This window comes from Lipophrys pholis (genome assembly GCF_963383615.2).
Source record: "Lipophrys pholis genome assembly, chromosome: 20".
NCBI classification, from domain to species: Eukaryota; Metazoa; Chordata; class Actinopteri; order Blenniiformes; family Blenniidae; genus Lipophrys; species Lipophrys pholis.
Window position 1 is genome coordinate 23,873,282 of NC_137648.1, and position 18,991 is coordinate 23,892,272.

The 18,991-nt window shown below is 44.5% G+C and overlaps 1 protein-coding gene across 1 annotated transcript in view; it reads right to left on the reverse strand.

The window, feature by feature from the left end:
• Window positions 1–18,339: 18,339 nt before the first annotated feature.
• plppr5b (phospholipid phosphatase related 5b) overlaps window positions 18,340–18,991 on the reverse strand; it is a gene marked incomplete at both ends in the record, with an annotated part of 104,733 nt that continues 104,081 nt past the window's right edge. Inside the window, one exon of the mRNA XM_080489092.1 lies at window positions 18,340–18,369. Within this exon, the coding sequence (XP_080345218.1) occupies window positions 18,340–18,369 (30 nt within the window). The remainder of the gene's footprint in view (window positions 18,370–18,991) is intronic.

The window sequence follows — 18,991 nt, forward strand, 5'->3', positions numbered from 1 at the left end:
GATTTTCTACCGGCAGCAGGATTTTGCGTGGACAGAGAACCTCACTGAGCAGAACGCCTCCACTGGGATGAAGGTGGTGGAGTCTCAGTGAGTGACGAAGAGCAGGTCTGGGATGAGAGGAGCTGGATCCGGTGGAGCCGTCTGTTCCTCCTCTCAACCTTCTAAGATCCACTCTGTTCTGGGTTTGTTATGAGGCAGAGCTGCTCTGTGATAGAGTCGCTGTCACAATATAACAGAGAAATAATCACCTGTGTTGTTCTTCTTCTCACCATGTTTCCCCAGGGACACACGAGAGAGGAAAGTGGGAGTCTTCACGAGGTCCCACCTGAACCAGGCCGTGGACCTGATGAACCCCGAGGTTCTGCAGAGTTCTCCCACCACGGCCCAGAGCGCTCTGATACCTCTGAGTTAACCTGGAGTCGCTTTAACAACAGGAATCCTGGATTCTTCTGGAATAAAACCTCCGGCTCTATCAAACCATGCCCTCATGGCCTCATGGCCTCATGGCCTCATGGCCTCATGGCCTCATGGCCTCATGGCCTCATGGCCTCATGGCCTCATGGCCTCATGGCCTCATGGCCTCATGGCCTCATGGCCTCATGGCCTCATGGCCTCATGGCCTCATGGCCTCATGGCCTCATGGCCTCATGGCCTCATGGCCTCATGGCCTCATGGCCTCATGGCCTCATGGCCTCATGGCCTCATGGCCTCATGGCGTCTGATCACACTGACGACGGCTCGCTGCGTCGCGTTAATGCTGAAGAAACAACCCCAGACAGCTCATTCTGCATGCTTCATCAGCACATTGCTGCGACACAAATCACCAGCAAATTAACTGAATTCATGAGCGATATTTGCTTCTGTGGACAGGAAATCTACATCACGACTCTAATTAAGTATTGTTAATCTCTTCCAGACCTTAATGAGTGTTGAAATGTTCTCTCCTTTTCATTTACATAATCAAGCTGTAGTCGTGTCTTATTTATCGGAGCCATGAAGCCTGGATCACTGGAGCGACCCTGACAGGGTCATTAGTCGTCCAGCATCATCACCAGGAAGACTGACGGACTCTTTTCTTCTCTGTCTGCTGATCCGACTCGTCAGAGACGTCCATCATTCTTTACATGAAACCCTCCACATCCAATCACACACACCCGCTCGTCTCGGACGAAAAGAGGAGGGACTCCCTCTGAGCGGCGAGGAACAGGACCAGCATTCCCTCTCAACCAGGGCAGAGCATGGAAGCCGTGGTCATTAGGCCCTATTATGTCACGCCGACTCTCAGTCCACGTCTCCACAAGCCCGAAGGCCCCAAGGCTCGCCGCCAACGACCCGTGTGACGTCAGGAAGAGAAAGAGGAGCGTCAGAGTTCAGGTACTGAAGACTGGAGAAGGTCGACTGACTCGTTGTGAAGCAGAACAACTCGTCTTTCTTCATATTGTCTAGAAACCCTTTTCTACCGCTTCAGCCAATCAGGTCAAAGCTAGAAGATGATGGAGGAAGTTTCACCAGGACAGGTCATCACTTCATCACTTCATCACTTCATCACTTCATCACTTCATCACACCGACAGACAGGAAACATTATTGATTTGCTGTTTTTTAAGTGTTTGTATCGTCGCTCTTAGAACTTTGAGATTTACAAATGCAAAATGCAACACAAATAAAACACATTATTATTATTATTATTATTATTATTATTATTATTATTATTATTATTATTATTATTATTATTATTATTATTATCATCATCATTATTGTTATTATTATAATTATTGTTATTATTATTATTATTATTATTATTATTATTATCATCATTATTATTATAATAATAATTATTATTATTATTATTATTATTATTATTATCATCATTATTGTTATTATTATAATTATAATTAGTATTATTATTATTATCATCATCATTATTATAATAATAATAATAATAATTATTATTATTATTATTATTATTATCATCATCATTATTGTTATTATTATAATAATTATTATTATCATTATTATTATTATCATTATTATTATTATTATCATTATTATTATTATCATTAGTATCATCATCATCATTATTATTATTATTATTTTCATTATGTTTGCTGCAAACCTATTTAACGTCAATGTTTTACCTTGTTGAAAACCTGCTAAGCATTACAAAGTATAATTTATTAAGATTCAGTTTCACTGTTTGAATTTGTGTTCAAATTGGACAGAGCAGCTTCCATTGCTCTGTGAATGGATGAAAATGATTAAGAGCTGCTCAAGCAGTGGAAAAGCTCTCTGAGTGGAATCCATTTACTATTCAGATACTAACCGTCTCCTCACTCCTCAGTCCTCACTCGTTCTTCAATCTCCTCTATGCACCTTACTGGAAGACAACCGCAGTGTGGATCTCAGGCTGATTCACTGTGATTCCACTATGACGTGTAAAACCTTCCTTCTCACTGCAGAATTACACAAAAACTGGCGTTCATCTTTCCAGTAGAAACATCTTTCCATCACCTGTCAGCTCAGCATTCACTCTGAGCATTGTGATAATCACACTTTACCTCTTTCCCGTGATCGTGGATGTTCCCTCTTCACCTTTTAATCCATCAACTTACTGTGAATGTTCCAGTAGAATAACCGTGAACGTAGAGTAAGACCAGGTTTACATGTACTTTGGGTATTTGAAAACAAACCGTTTGGGCAGTATTTACACCTCAACCAGCAAACAATGAATCCTGAATCCTCTGGATACAGTGGAGATCTGGAGAAACTCTGGATCTCTGGTTGATTCTAAAGAGGGAGGCGGAAAGTTACGTCACAATTCGTGACAAATTGTTTTATTCCAGGATTCTGATTGGCTATCATGGCCTCATGCTTCTCGTTACACTGCCCCCTACAGGTTCGGCTGCTCATAGTAGATCTGAACCAGGTGGGTATGCTGGTCTGTGTGAATGAAGATGTTTTTTTAAACCGAGAGGGGAAATGTTTGTTTTTGTAAATTGATCTTATTGTCTTCTGATAATCCTCACGGCCTCAGGATAACGTCATTTTCTCCACTCGCGCATTAGAAATAAATACAAGCTGCATGTTGTGTATTCATTTTGTGCAGTACTGGTTCCCACCTCCGGACCAGGTTCCTTCACCCTCCTTTCTTCCAAAACAGCGTGTGGCGCTGTCCTCCACTCGTCCTCTGATGAAGGAAGACAAATCCTTAGTTACAAGATGTTGCAGCTCAACAGTTGGTCAAATATGAATAAAAACAAAGTGATGAACTCGTGATTTATTCCAAGTTGTAAATAAACAATGTTGTTTTTCAGCTTTGATAATCTGATGGCCACAGATTAAGACGGCTCCTCTTCCAGACACAACCTCACTTCTAGTAGCGTCATTAGCATTAGCATTGTCAGTGGCGTTAGCATAGCCGTAGCCCGGGTGTGTTGGAGTGATTGAGTGTTTCAGCTGTTGGAGAATTGAGAAACACAGAAACACCCTGGAGGCGAGGCTGAAGACCCCCGAGGTGCGTTAGCCTCACCGCTAACCGCTCTGGTGGGTTCTTGACTCTCTGCAGGAGGTTTTAGAACACAAGCTTCTTGTGTTTGTTTAGTTCTGTGATCAGACCGTTGTCCAAACCGGCAGAACAAAAACACTCTGTCCAGAGGAAACATCAGCCTCAGAACACTTCAAGTGCTAATTACTGAGAGCTGATGAAAAGATCAAACTGATGATATGTGTGGACCCCCCCCCCCCCCAGGAACGCCCCCTCCCTGTAACCTGGTTATGAGCATCATCGTGAGGTCTCTGAATCATTACCTTCATAATGGCAGGACCTCCATCTTGAGTGCTGTTGGACATGAAGCAGCCGCCACATCACAGATAAAGCAGCAGGAGCAGATTAAAGTCCTTCATTTCACACTGTGACAATACGTTCCTCCCCCTGCTGCCGCCTCTTGTCCTCAAACATGGAGATCATTAACTCCACGTGCCTCAGATGAGATCTCACTTCCAGAAATGGATGTTTGGAATGAGGGATTATGGGATTGTGAGAAGCTGCAGGTCTCCTGCAGTCGTCTCATCTCGAGGACACAGCTTGCCAGATCTCCGTTTCACATGCCGTCCGCCCCGGCTGAGCCCAGGAACCTCCCCGAGCAGGAACCTCCCCGAGCAGGAACCTCCCCGAGCAGGAACCTCCCCGAGCGGAAACCTCAACGAGCAGGAACTTCCCCGAGCAGGAATCTCCCCGAGCAGGAACCTCGCCGAGCAGGAACCTCAACGAGCAGGTGCCTCCCCGAGCGGGAACCTCAATGACCAGGAACCTCGCCGAGCAGGAACTTCCCGGAGCAAGAACCTCCCAGAGCAGGAACCTCCCCGATCAGGAACCTCGCTGAAAAAGAACTTCCCAGAGCAGAAACCTCCCCGAGCAGGAACCTCCCCGAGCAAGAACTTCCCGGAGCAAGAACCTCCATGAGCAGGAACCTCCCAGAGCAGGAACTTCCCAGAGCAGGAACCTCCCCGAGCAGGAACCTCCCAGAGCAGGAACCTCCATGAGCAGGAACCTCGCTGAAAAAGAACTTCCCAGAGCAGAAACCTCCCCGAGCAAGAACTTCCCGGAGCAAGAACCTCCATGAGCAGGAACCTCCCAGAGCAGGAACTTCCCGGAGCAGGAACCTCCCCGAGCAGGAACCTCCCCGAGCAAAAACTTTCCGAGCAAGAACCTCCATGAGCAGGAACCTCCCAGAGCACGAACTTCCCGGAGCAAGAACCTCCCTGAGCAGGAACCTCCCAGAGCAAGAACCTCCCCGAGCAGGAACCTCCCAGAGCAGGAACCTCCCAGAGCAGGAACCTCCCCGAGCAGGAACCTCCCAGAGCAGGAACTTCCCAGAGCAGGAACCTCCCAGAGCAGGAACTTCCCGGAGCAGGAACCTCCCCAAGCAGGAACCTCCCAGAGCAGGAACTTCCCGGAGCAGGAACCTCCCCGAGCAGGAACCTCCCCGAGCAGGAACTTCCCGGAGCAAGAACCTCCCTGAGCAGGAACCTCCCAGAGCAAGAACCTCCCCGAGCAGGAACCTCAATGAGCAGGAACTTTCTGGAGCAGGAACCTCCGTCCCTCTGCTTCGGAGGCTTTGCTCAGGCCCACTGTCTCTGCCAACAACCCAGACAGGAAGTCCCTGGACATCAGTGTGCAGACAGTGGAGGACGATGATGAAGAGCAGACCTGATGGCGCTCAGCTCACTCCCAGGATCAACTCTGGATCACGGTTCTCTAACAGTTTGACAGATCCTCAAGAAAGTGCCTCAGGAAAAAGAGTTTGTCAGCACTCAACCACAACAGAGCGTTCAGTCCACTTCCTCTCGCTCTGTCTTCACCTTTCACACATGGAAGAGTGGCAGAGCCGCTCAGCAGCCTGAAGGATCTACGGAACCTGGTGCAGGTAGTTCTCGTGTTGGCACTGGTCAGTATCTCCTGATGAATTGTCGAGAAGAAAAGATAGCGGACTTTGTTCGTTTGTTAAAGTTGTAGTTTTGGTCCGCGAGCACAGAAAGCTCAGAACGGGTCACTTGGTTCTGCTCGTCTTTGTCTTTTCAACTTGAACTCCTTGACTTTATTCTTTCCCGCCCTGCAGTGTGTCAGTGTGGAGCTCCACTAATCCTGCTGCTGTTGATCTGTGGGGTTTTTCTCCGTGCTGCTCGTTGTGTGTTCTATATTTAATCTGTGCTGCCTTTGACATTTTTAAAGAATAGTAGAGCGGGTGTCCAGAGCACTTCTTGGAATCAGTGGAGTCCAGTAGAGAAAAGACGGCGCTCAGAGCCTCTCAGTGGCGTTTGATGTCGGAGTTCGATGAGAGGCATGAAAGAAACCCAGAGAGGAAGAAAACATGTTTCTGTTCGCAACGCTGTGAAATCTCTGGAAGATAAATCCTGGATTCAGTCAACGCTTCATGTTGTTTGATCAGAAAAGAAAAACAGTGTCTGCATCAACACGCTCGTCTTCTGACATTCACACGATGGAAAACTTCAGCGTTCTTTTCAAAGCGGTCGTTTTTCACCGTGTCAGAGCGATGTCTGGTGACACTGACACTCTGCTGAGTCCCTCCAGCCCCCCGAGTGCCACAGCGCCTCCTCTGGGCCGACCGGGGGACTGACGACTGCGTCCAGGACGCTCACAGATTACCTCGTCCATTCCATGGTGCATCATGATACAAGCACGGATATTTAATCCCTTATTATGTTACAATACGACAAACATCCTAAAGTGTACCTCCCTCAGTAAATACATCAATACAGAGTTCATCATAAGAGAAACGATTTCAATGTTAAACTAAATATCTAAACATTTCATTAAATTGTAAACTAAGAATGCAACAATCCCACTTTTTTAAAGGACGAGTACAAGTACTAACCTTTAGTTACTTGCTGATACTGAGTTTGGAAATGAGTACTTATTAAATGCCATACAGCCTAATTGTTACTCCACTCAAACAATATTCACAGGCTATGAGTTGCTATGAATCACCTCCGAGGCTCACGCTACACTCTATTTACGCTCTATCTAAGCTCTTTTTATGCTCTATTTATGCTCTATCTACACTATATCTACGCTCTATTTATGCTCTATCTACACTATATCTACGCTCTATTTATGCTCTATCTACACTCTATCTACGCTCTATCTATGCTCTATCTATGCTCTATCTACACTCTATCTACGCTCTATTTATGCTCTATCTACACTCTATCTACGCTCTATTTATGCTCTATCTACACTCTATCTACACTCTATTTATGCTCTAGCTACACTATATCTATGCTCTATTTATGCTCTATCTACACTATATCTACGCTCTATATATGCTCTATCTACACTAAGTCTACGCTCTATTTATGCTCCACACTCTAACAACGCTCTATCTACACTCTATCTACACTCTATCTACACTCTAACTACACTCTAACTACACTCTATCTACACTCTATCTACACTCTATCTACGCTCTATCTACACTCTATCTACACTCTATCTACGCTCTATCTACGCTCTGCACTAAGCATACTGTAGACTGAGGGACTGACCATGCTGTGTTTACAGTCGGTCTTACTTTTGTGGTTCTCATAGATATTAAATAATCTCCAATCACCTCTCATGCTCTCGTCTCCCTGCAGGCGGCGTTGCTGAAGTAAAACTTTATGTGAAGTTTTTTGAAGTTGAGAACTTTATTATTGTACTGCTGGATAATCAGGAAATCCTACTTCATGATAACTGACTATGTTTTGTTGCTGCGTTGCTGCAGAATGGTCCACGTCAGAGAAACCATTCCATTCAACACACATACATCTTGTGACGTTCTCTATGATGCTTCATACTTTACCTCACAGAGAACCGACTGTTTCTGGGTTCTGCCTGAACATGAGTTAGTTTGTATGAGTGTACCTTCTTCCTAGAGCAGTCTCATACACGTTTCAACAACACGTCTTTACTAATGATGGATCCTCATGCAGAGCTTTGAAATTCACAAATAGGAGGAAGATGCTCTATAAACTGGATGTTAGAGGAGGAAGATGCTCTATAATCTGAATGTTATAGGAGGGAGATGCTCTATCATCTGGATGTTATAGGAGGAAGATACTCTATAATCTGAATGTTATAGGAGGGAGATGCTCTATAAACTGGATGTTATAGGAGGGAGATGCTCTATAATCTGAATGTTATAGGAGGGAGATGCTCTATCATCTGGATGTTATAGGAGGGAGATGCTCTATCATCTGGATGTTATAGGAGGAAGATGCTCTATAATCTGGATGTTATAGGAGGGAGATGCTCTATCATCTGGATGTTATAGGAGGAAGATACTCTATAATCTGGACGTTATAGGAGGAAGATGCTCTATCATCTGAATGTTATAGGAGGGAGATGCTCTATCATCTGGATGTTATAGGAGGGAGATGCTCTATCATCTGGATGTTAGAGGAGGAAGATACTCTATAATCTGGATGTTAGAGGAGGAAGATGCTCTATAATCTGGCTGTTAGAGGAGGGAGATACTCTATAATCTATATGTTAGAGGAGGAAGATGCTCTATTATCTGGCTGTTAGATGAGGAAGATACTGTCTAATCTGGATGTTATAGGAGGAAGATGCTCTATAATCTGGCTGTTAGAGGAGGACGATACTCTATAATCTGGCTGTTTGAGGAGGAAGATGCTCTATAATCTGGCTGTTATAGGAGGAAGATACTCTATAATCTGAATGTTATAGGAGGGAGATGCTCTATCATCTGGATGTTATAGGAGGAAGATACTCTATAATCTGAATGTTATAGGAGGAAGATGCTCTATCATCTGGATGTTAGAGGAGGACGATGCTCTATAATCTGAATGTTATAGGAGGGAGATGCTCTATCATCTGGATGTTAGAGGAGGAAGATGCTCTATAATCTGGATGATATGGGAGGGAGATGCTCTATCCTCTGGATGTTATAGGGGGAAGATACTCTATAATCTGGATGTTATAGGAGGGAGATGCTCTATAATCTGGATGTTATAGGAGGGAGATGCTCTATCATCTGGATGTTATAGGAGGAAGATACTCTATAATCTGAATGTTATAGGAGGAAGATGCTCTATCATCTGGATGTTAGAGGAGGAGGATGCTCTATAATCTGGATGTTATAGGAGGGAGATGCTCTATCATCTGGATGTTATAGGAGGAAGATACTCTATAATCTGGATGTTATAGGAGGAAGATGCTCTATCATCTGGATGTTAGAGGAGGAGGATGCTCTATAATCTGGATGCTATAGGAGGGAGATGCTCTATCATCTATATGTTAGAGGAGGGAGATGCTCTATAATCTGGCTGTTAGATGAGGAAGTTACTCTCTAATCTGGATGTTATAGGAGGGAGATGCTCTATAATCTGGATGTTATAGGAGGGAGATGCTCTATCATCTGGATGTTATAGGAGGAAGATACTCTATAATCTGGATGTTATAGGAGGAAGATACTCTATAATCTGAATGCTATAGGAGGAAGATGCTCTATCATCTGGATGTTAGAGGAGGAAGATACTCTATAATCTGGATGTTAGAGGAGGGAGATACTCTATAATCTATATGTTAGAGGAGGAAGATGCTCTATAATCTGGCTGTTAGATGAGGAAGATACTCTCTAATCTGGATGTTATAGGAGGAAGATGCTCTATAATCTGGCTGTTAGAGGAGGACAATACTCTATAATCTGGCTGTTTGAGGAGGACAATACTCTATAATCTGGCTGTTTGAGGAGGGAGATGCTCTATAATCTGGCTGTTATAGGAGGAAGATACTCTATAATCTGGCTGTTATAGGAGGAAGATGCTCTATAATCTGGCTGTTAGGGGGGAAGGTGCTCTATAATCTGGATGTTAGAGAAGGGAGATGCTCTATAATCTGGATGCTGGTTCTCGTTGGTCGGTTGGTTGCAGTACGTACATAAGGATCTTGTAGCCGAGGTTCTTTTGTTACATCTGGTACTTTATATTATTTTTAAATTCATTAAAATAATTTTTATGATTCTGTGGCAAACATTCATGTTTTAAATAGTTCAAACTGAGTTCACTGAACTAGTAACCTGAATCCTAACTGCTCTACATTTGTGACCTTCGTTGATCTCCTCCTGAGATGTCCAAATTGTTTTTTTTTCAATTATTGACAAAAGTATTTGTGTTTTGGAAAGAAGTTACTTCAAAAATGAAGGATTGTCGGTTACAGACTCAGTCGTGGTTCAACAACATGGAACGTTTCTCTGCTCCTTCATTTCACAGTATTGAAGGAGCCAGAGGGGCGTCCAGTTCCTGCGGGGAGCTGCTCTACTGTCCCTGAACCTTCCAGTCCTCGGACTAACTAAATCCTCTGTCGTCACACAAGTTCAAGGCCTCGTCACTGAAACTTCCTGCAAGGAAAGACAGAAATCGTGTTGATGTCTTTGGTCTCGGCTCTAAATCTTTGGTTCTACGTTGAACTGTGAGACGGTTCAAGGACGGACGTTGGCATTGGCCTTTGAGCAAAGACTGCCTGCGATCAATATCAGTGTCAGGTATTCGGGGCGATCGTGACTGTTTGTTTACACGGAGTTTGTTTTGTTGGACGATGAAATATTTACCTCCAAACATAAATGCCACAGCGGCGAGGCTCCGTCCACATTTAGGACGTCTTGTTCTTTTGCAATCGATTATTGTCCAATCACATCGTCTGCAGCCGCCATTGAGCTTGTTGTCATCATGAATCTGCACAGAGCAGATTTCTGCCGAGGCCCAAAGTTTCTTGGACATGTGAGGTTCAGCGTGGCTCGCGGGGAATATATACGATTGTTACAATCATACAGTCGGTAGAGTGTTTAGGGTGGGATTACGGTTAATCCTAATCCCGGTGCGAAGCTTGACATAAAATGGTTGTCCATAAAATGAATGTGAACAAACAAATGAATGAAACAGTTTTTCATTTAAAAGTATTTTTTATTCAAAGCCTGTAAAGTTCCCATTTCCTACAGTGTAAAAGGTCACAACTTCAACTCAAGTTGAACAGAAGAGATATTTGATAAAAGGAATATAAATAATAGTACAAAGAAAAGTGGATTATAAGAGAAGTAACAACATCCACACAGTGATCCACTAGAAGAAAAACAAACTCCAAAGAAGTGGAGGGAAAGTGACGATCACAAGGTGAGAGAAGGTGGAAACTGAAGGAAGGTGATTGGTCACTAATCAGAGTACAGAAATGTAACTGTAATCCTGAAGGATGCATTCCACTGACAGGACAGAACAGAAACACTCACACAGTCATCAGGAAACAGACGGACGGACGCAGACTGTCATCAAAAGGATATTCACATTTTAAATATTTATATATATTCATATTCTCACATGGAGCTTTATAGAGATCTGTTTTCCTGTGAATTCATGATCTGGAGTCTCTCTGGAGTCCTGAAGGTTTTCTGTTGTTTGAGGAGCGAAGAGTTCCAGGTGATTCAAGGTTCTGCGTTCGGCCCACCGTCCGGCTTCAGAAGTGCTTCAGTCATTATTACAAAAATAGAGATCTGGAGGGGCTCAACAGTAAAGCCGCGGGGTCGTCGCTCCCCAGAGAATCTCAGAGTTTTATTGCTACAAAGAAGTCAAGAACGAGGGACGGATGGCACTTTGAAGAAAATAATCTGGAATAAAGCAGATTGAGGGCTTGACATGGATCATCTCTGCCTGCTTCTTTCAGTGAGAAGATTTCTATACTCAGATTTAATCCTAACCTGAAAAATAATCCCAACCTGAACCATAACGCTAACCTGAACCATGCTCCTAATCTGAACCATAATCCTAACCTGAACCCTAACCCTAACCTGAACCATAATCCAAACCTGAACCTTAATCCTAACCCTTCAACCCTAACCTAAACCATAATCCTAACCTGAACCATAATCCTACCCCTTTAATCCTAACCTGAACCATAATTGTAACCTGAACCATAATCCTAACCCTTTAACCCTAACCTGAACCATAATCCTAACCTGAACCATAATCCTAACCCTTTAACCCTAACCTGAACCATAATCCTAACTCTTTAATCCTAACCTGAACCATAATCCTAACCCTTTAACCCTAACCTGAAGCATAATCCTATCCTGAAACATAACCCTAACACTTTAACCCTAACCTGAACCATGATCCTAACCGGAACCATAATCCTAACCCTTCAACCCTAACCTGAACCATAATCCTAACCTGAACCATAATCCTAACCCTTTAATCCTAACCTGGACCATAATCGTAACCTGAACCATAATCGTAACCCTTTAACCCTAACCTGAAGCATAATCCTATCCTGAAACATAACCCTAACACTTTAACCCTAACCCTTTAACTCTAACCTGAACCATAATCCTAACCTAAACCATAATCCCATCCCTTGAACCCTAACCTGAACCATAATCCTACCCCTTTAATCCTAACCTGAACCATAATCGTAACCTGAACCATAATCCTACCCCTTTAATCCTAACCTGAACCATAACCCTAACCCTTTAACCCTAACCTGAACCATAATCCTAACCTGAACCATAATCCCATCCCTTGAACCCTAACCTGAACCATAATCCTAACCTGAACCATAACCCTAACCCTTTAACCCTAACTTGAACCATAATCCTAACCTGAACCATAACCCTAACCCTTTAACCCTAACCTGAACCATAATCCCATCCCTTGAACCCTAACCTGAACCTCTCTCGCTCACTCTCTCTCTCCTGTCCTGCATCTCCTCTCTCTCTTTCTCTGAAACTGAGTGACGTGGTGACAAAAACCTTAGGAATCCCTGAATCCTGAACCTGACCCTGAATCCTGAACTCAGAAACTGACCCTGAAGCTGACCCTGAAACTGACCCTGAATCCTGAACTCAAACCTTGACCCTGAATGCTGAATCCTGAACCTGATCTTGAAACTGACCCTGAATCCTGAATCCTGAACTCTAACCTTGACCCTGAATCCTGAACCCTGAAACTGACCCTGAACCCTGACACTGACCCTAACCTTGACCCTGAACCAAAGAGGAGGGGGATTGTTCACATCTTAGATTGTTGGCGATAAATCATCTTTTTGGTGACTGTTAGATGTAAAGTTTACATTATTTACATGCAGGGATCAGCCTGCGATGAAGGAGAAGACGACCTTCAGTCAAAGAGGAAATTATGAGAAGATTACTATTTAATGTATGACAGCTGGTTCCATTTAGAATCACGAGGAATCGTAAGGTAAAGCAGATGGATTTGTAATGTTGCAGATTGTTTAGAAACTTTCAGAAACTTTCACTTTTATTGGAAAAGTTCAACATGTGCAACCAGTGTGGCTGCACACTGCTCAAGTGATTGAATGAAATTGATCAGAAGGATGAATCTGGAGTCCAAAAGGAGGGATAATCTCCACAGAATAACACAGTTTGCATAAATAATCTGTCTAACAAGATAACCTGCCATCTTGACTCTTCAACCTTCATGATTCATGTTCAGAAGAATAAAAGAGCCAACCTGCAGTGTAAATATCTGACGATGACGAAGCCAGAGGCAGAAGATTCCACATGTCAGTGACACTTCATCCCACTGAAACACAATCATGAAGTCTAATCCGTCTTTCCACAGCTCAGCATGTTAAAGACATAAGTGGAGGGTCACCATGGATGATTGTAATTTAACAAACATGTTGTGATTCTGAGCCACTCAGACAGAAGGTGGTCTGATATCATCTCTGTGGTGAAGCAAAGAGACGGTGAAGATATGATTCCCACACCAGGTCAGACAATCCACTACAGCTGATTCACCGCGGCGCTCGGCTACAACCGGCCGCTCGTCACCAAACAACCGACACACGGCCGTCCGTCCGTGTGTGTGTGTGTGTGTGTGTGTGTGTGTGTGTGTGTGTGTGTGTGTGTGTGTGTGTGTGTGTGTGTGAACTAATCCAGACCAGTGACGAGTCGTCATGACAGAAACATCCATGTTTGTTTGGCTCTGAGCTGATGAGTCACCCTCCAGTTCTCTTACCCCCTCCAGTGTGACCATCAATGAAGTTAATGATGAAACATTGAAAGAGACAAAGTGTTCTCATAAACTTTGATAAATGGATCTATTTTTTCTTTGAACAGAAAGAAGAGGATGAATTACACTGAAGGTTTCGATGCAATGAAAAGTTGATATTGTGTGAATGTCAGAGTTCTGGATCTTCTCCACAGCGAGTGAAATCGTGCAGAAAAGAAACTGCAGAATGTGAGAAACTGGATCCTTTCATGTTCCACTCACAAGACGAAAGCGGAGCAACAACAGAAGTGGGAGCGCCGCCGATGATCAGAGGCGCTCGAGTCCTGATTGGCTGCGAGACGGGACGACAGAACGCGTCTTCCCTGGAGTCTGCAGGCGGCGCAGCAGGGCTCTGTGATACCGAGGACACAGGCCATGAATAAATACTTCATCTGAGGAAAGAGGAGAGAGACTCTCCATCATGGGTTCTCTCATCACTCTGACCTGGTTTGACCTAACAAGAAGAATCAAAGTGAGATAAGACGAGAAGGACCGAATCCCTCTGACTACTCAGTGCACGTAATCTCACGTCTGGCCTGTGAGTCAGACTGACCTTTGTATTTTTAGCTTTTACATGGAAAAATACTGAAGAAGAGCACAAACACAGGAAATATAACAACACGAAGACGAAGGGAGAGCGAGGCGGTGATTGTCTGATTGAGAAACAGTTCTGTTACTGTATATATATATATATATATATATATATATATATATATATATATATATGTGTGTGTGTGTGTGAGTATATATTTTGGTTGGAGGCAGTGATTGCATTCTGCATGCACACACAAACAGGAGAAGACACCCTCAGCCCTCAAGAAGACTTGCTCCAAAGACCAAACCCCAGAAAGACGGGACTCGTTTTGCTCCTCTGACTTCAGCCCGTTTATCAAACTTTCAAGAATTTTCTTTTACACTCTCAAAAGACACAGCGAGCGGACGCCGGATGAAACAGAAGAAAACTGGAGCTGCTGAAGCTTTTCTGCTGACGGACCTGGAAAACAGCCGCGAGGCGACAGTCAGAGTCCATTAGCGTTGTGGTTGACCAGGAAAGTCAGAGAGAAGACTTTACGACTCCAGCGGGCCCATTGTTCCTCTGAAACTTCACACAGCTAAACATTCTGACTGGTGGTGTGTTGAAGTCTGGCTCCTGTTAACTTGGATAACTGATCAATTGTTTGATCTCATTTGAAACACAGTGAAGTCTCGTGTCGTGATGAAGAAAAGCACAGAGCGTCTCTGAAGTCTGTAAGAGACACTAAAGGCTCATTCATACTGGAAATGTTACTGCCTTCTGTCTCACGCAATACAACCAGTGTTTAGCATCCAATCCACCAGGGGGCGCAGCTTTTAAACAACATACCGACCCAATGCCAAGAAGAAGAGAAGAAAGAAGTCCACAGTACCTACAATGGTGACAACAGGAAGTCGCTCTGAACAATAACGGGTCGTGTTGCTTTGTGAGGACGAAGAATCACAAATACACTTTTCCACCGAGCTGGTTCCAGGTCTAGTTCGGAGCCAGAGCCCGACTCAGCACCAGTCCTTTGGGTTTCCACCGAGCTGGTTCCAGGTCTAGTTCGGAGCCAGAGCCCAACTCAGCACCAGTCCTTCGGGTTTCCACCGAGCTGGTTCCAGGTCTAGTTCGGAGCTAGAGCCCGACTCAGCACCAGTCCTTCGGGTTTCCACCGAGCTGGATCCAAGTCGAGCCAACCCGCCATTTTCAAAACAACAGTCATTATGTAGATTTTGTATTTCGACTATCTCACCATGGACACTAAAACGAAGCAGCGGTGGAGCAGCATGGACATGATGAGCTCCTCCCGTTACTGTGAGGGCTGCCAAGTGTTGTTGGGAGGACGGCTGCGTATGCAGAGACGTACAGAGGTTCTATGGTGACACAATGCCGTGGCTCTTACTTGGCTTCTTGTCAATGGAGAGGCAACCGGCTTTTCGGCGGTGTGAGACTTGAACCCGCTAAGAACTGGGACTACTACCGAACCAGCACCTGACAGAGACTCTACGAAGCCTTCAAACATTTGTTTGTAATTTCAACACTGCTCCACATGGCTGCTCGTATCCAGAAGCTTCCAGAAAACATACACAGTGTATGTGGAAAGATTGGTGTGTTTTCTGTATGTCCATCAAATGTGGAGCATTCCTGAAGCAAATGGTTTCCCACGTTTATCCCGGGAGCAGACCAAGAAGTCAAGAAGTGTGTGAGGTCCAGACACAGTCTACAGTCTTCAGCTCCAGTCAATCAGTCACAACTTAAAGCTGCAGGATGTTTTAGTTCCTGCATTGCTGTTTAGAGAAAAGTTTCATTTCAATAACTTTCAATAACTCAGCACACAAAACCTCCAGCTCTGCTCCGATGACTCCAAATGTCCTTAGAGGGGTCGCAATGCTATGCTATGCTATGCTATGCTATGCTATGCTATGCTATGCTGACCAACAATCAAGTCAAAGTGAACTCAGTTAATTCGTCTGTTTTCAGATCTTGTCTGCCTGAGAAAATCACACTTCATCAAAAACACAGAGGCCCTGTTTACACCACAGGGATGTGAGTGAAGTGTTGTATTTGCTTTTACTTCTCACAAGTTTCACATTTACACGGCAACGATCTGAATGGCAATGGCAGAAACACTGAGAACGTCATTGTCATGTCAAGCCACTAGTGGGTGCTGTTGTTTGTTTTTTAATGCAACTACACCCACACATGTAGCAGAGAACAAAACGTGCTAAACAATAACAATGGGCGAACACAGACGTTCTATAGGACAGAAGTTGGACTGTTATTACGGTGACTGTCAAAATAAAGCTACCAAGTCCAGGAGAATCTGGAGTGGGAGTCATGACACCACAGAGGAATCATTGTTCTGGCTGTCTATCTCCTCGTGGATCAGCAGAACTATTTACCACAGCCGTGGAGTGATGAGCTGTGTGTCGTCGGGGGTGCAGTAACAGCTGGTCTCTGCGAGGTGGGATCACAAACGTTCCACCTTGGGAGCTGGATTAAAAATGTTGTGGACGCAGTGGCGCCGAGCATCGTTGTCGTGTAAACAGATGTCCCAATAGTGTTTTGTGGAAACACTTGCTTCGTTGTCATGTAAACGGGGCCTCAATGTCAGCTGTCCGCATCTCTTGTGTCTATTGGTCCCAGAGAGAATCAACGATGGATAAAACATGGATCAGTCCGGGACAAAGATTTGGTTTGAAGTTCTCCTTCAGGTTTGAATTTAAAGCTTCATGTCATTTCTTGAGGAGTTTGATAAACCAGGGCTGCCATCTCCTCTATCCTTCTCACAGGGCTTTTCCACCAACAAGAACCAGGATCTAGTCCAGGGCCGGTTCTTAAATGAGCTCCACCAAAGAACGGGTTCTTTAGTCCGGAGCCCCAGAGTGGACATAGAGGAAATAATAATGCGTGATTGAGTTTGGGTCTTATTTTTCACCATTCCAACATTCCATAGTGACTTTCTGCTCCTTTCACTTTATTTCTGGACGTGTCTGAATCAAAAGCTTCAACATGGAGGAATGGAGGTGTAGAATGATAGAACGCTGCTCCTCAGCCGTTTCCATGGTAACCTAGGTAAACACTCTGATTAAAGTTCTCTTTCACATGAAGCCATTAAAAGACTCATTTTAGCTCTAAAAACTCCAAGTTTCATTTACAGTAGTTTGTAGTTTGTTTAGTAGTTCCTGAGGAACCAGAAGTCTGGCTTCATTATAAAGAAGTTCTGTGGAGTGTCTCATAGCGGAGCGCCCCCTGCTGCCTCACACTGCCTTGCTCAGCGGCTGCAGCTCCTCAGCCGGCGGTCAGAAGGTGAAACAAGACCTGGAGGTGATAATTAATTAAATAATCCCGTTCCCTCGTATTATTAACTTCAGGGAATCACTTATTATATCGTTCACACGCATATTATTTTTTTTTCTCTATAACCACTCTGGGGCTCCGTGTTCGCTGGAGTTTTCAGAAAGCCGGTTCAACCTCGCCTCCGACTTGTAGGTAGAGATACCTCCAGAGATACCTCCAGAGATACCTCCAGAGATACCTCCAGAGATCACTCCAGAGATAACTCCGCCCCCAGCTGATGACGCGTCGGGTCCCAGTCTGGCTCCTCTATGGTCCAGCAACGAAGTGGGGTCAGCGTAGCAGCAGTTTAGCCCCTGATAGTCCGGGGCTTTGGCAGTTCAAAGACAAAGAACTGGTGCTAAGGCTGGTCCTGGACCAGAACTAGAACCTGGTTCTTTCCGGTGGAAACGCCCCCTCAAAGAACTCTAAAAGTTATGAACCGGGGACGGTTCAGAACATAAACCTTCTCACAGGACAGTTTCAGTCGTTGAACACGTTTGACACACACCAACAACAGAAGGATGTTTGATCCGGGCAGAACGTACACGCTGCTTCTGGGTCTGGAGAAGATTCACAGGAAGTGCATAGATGGAGAAGCAGAAGCAGCCGGTCCCACTGCCTGTTCTCTCTACTCATGAACAGAACAAGCTGCAAACGACACAGGGACCCGATAAAGACGATGTGGAGGGACACACACACACACACACACACACACACACACACACACACACACACACACACACACACACACACACACACACACACACACACACACACACACACACACACACACACACACACACACACACATACACACACACACACACACTGCGCTCCGGTTAGCTGGATTGGACGGTGAAGAGCGTGGACGTCCAGTGGGTTTGCCACACGGCCGACTCCACGTCATGTGACCTCAGCGAAGGCGATGTGATTCTGTAAGAACAAAAATATAAATCAGAAAAATTGAAATACATTTAGTTCCTGAAGACACTTTTAACCAGGAGAGGCTAAACACATTACTGTCATTAATATTTTACACATTTCTATTCATTATATCTCTGTTCAGAATTTCCAGGGTTTGGACAACATTTAGAAAGTCACAAACAGTGCTAGGACACTGTACAAAGGTCCTGTAAGGACCCTAACCACAGAAAGAATCTCTGGGTACGTCCGAATAGTCCCTCCTATCTCCTTTCCTATCCACTTCCCCTTCACCCGAGAAGGGTTTTGTGTGGCGGCCATGAAAAGGACTGTCTGAAGTCAAAATAAGCAAAGGAAAGGAGGCTCGTTGCTCCTTTAGCCGAGGAACCACTGATGCTTCCTTTAGAACCTCCTTTAGCCTAGGAACCACTGATGCTTCCTTTAGAACCTCCTTTAGCCTAGGAACCACTGATGCTTCCTTTAGAACCTCCTTTAGCCTAGGAACCACTGATGCTTCCTTCAGAACCTCCTTTAGCCTAGGAACCACTGATGCTTCCTTTAGAACCTCCTTTAGTCTAGGAACCACTGATGCTTCCTTTAGAACCTCCTTTAGCCTAGGAACCACTGATGCTTC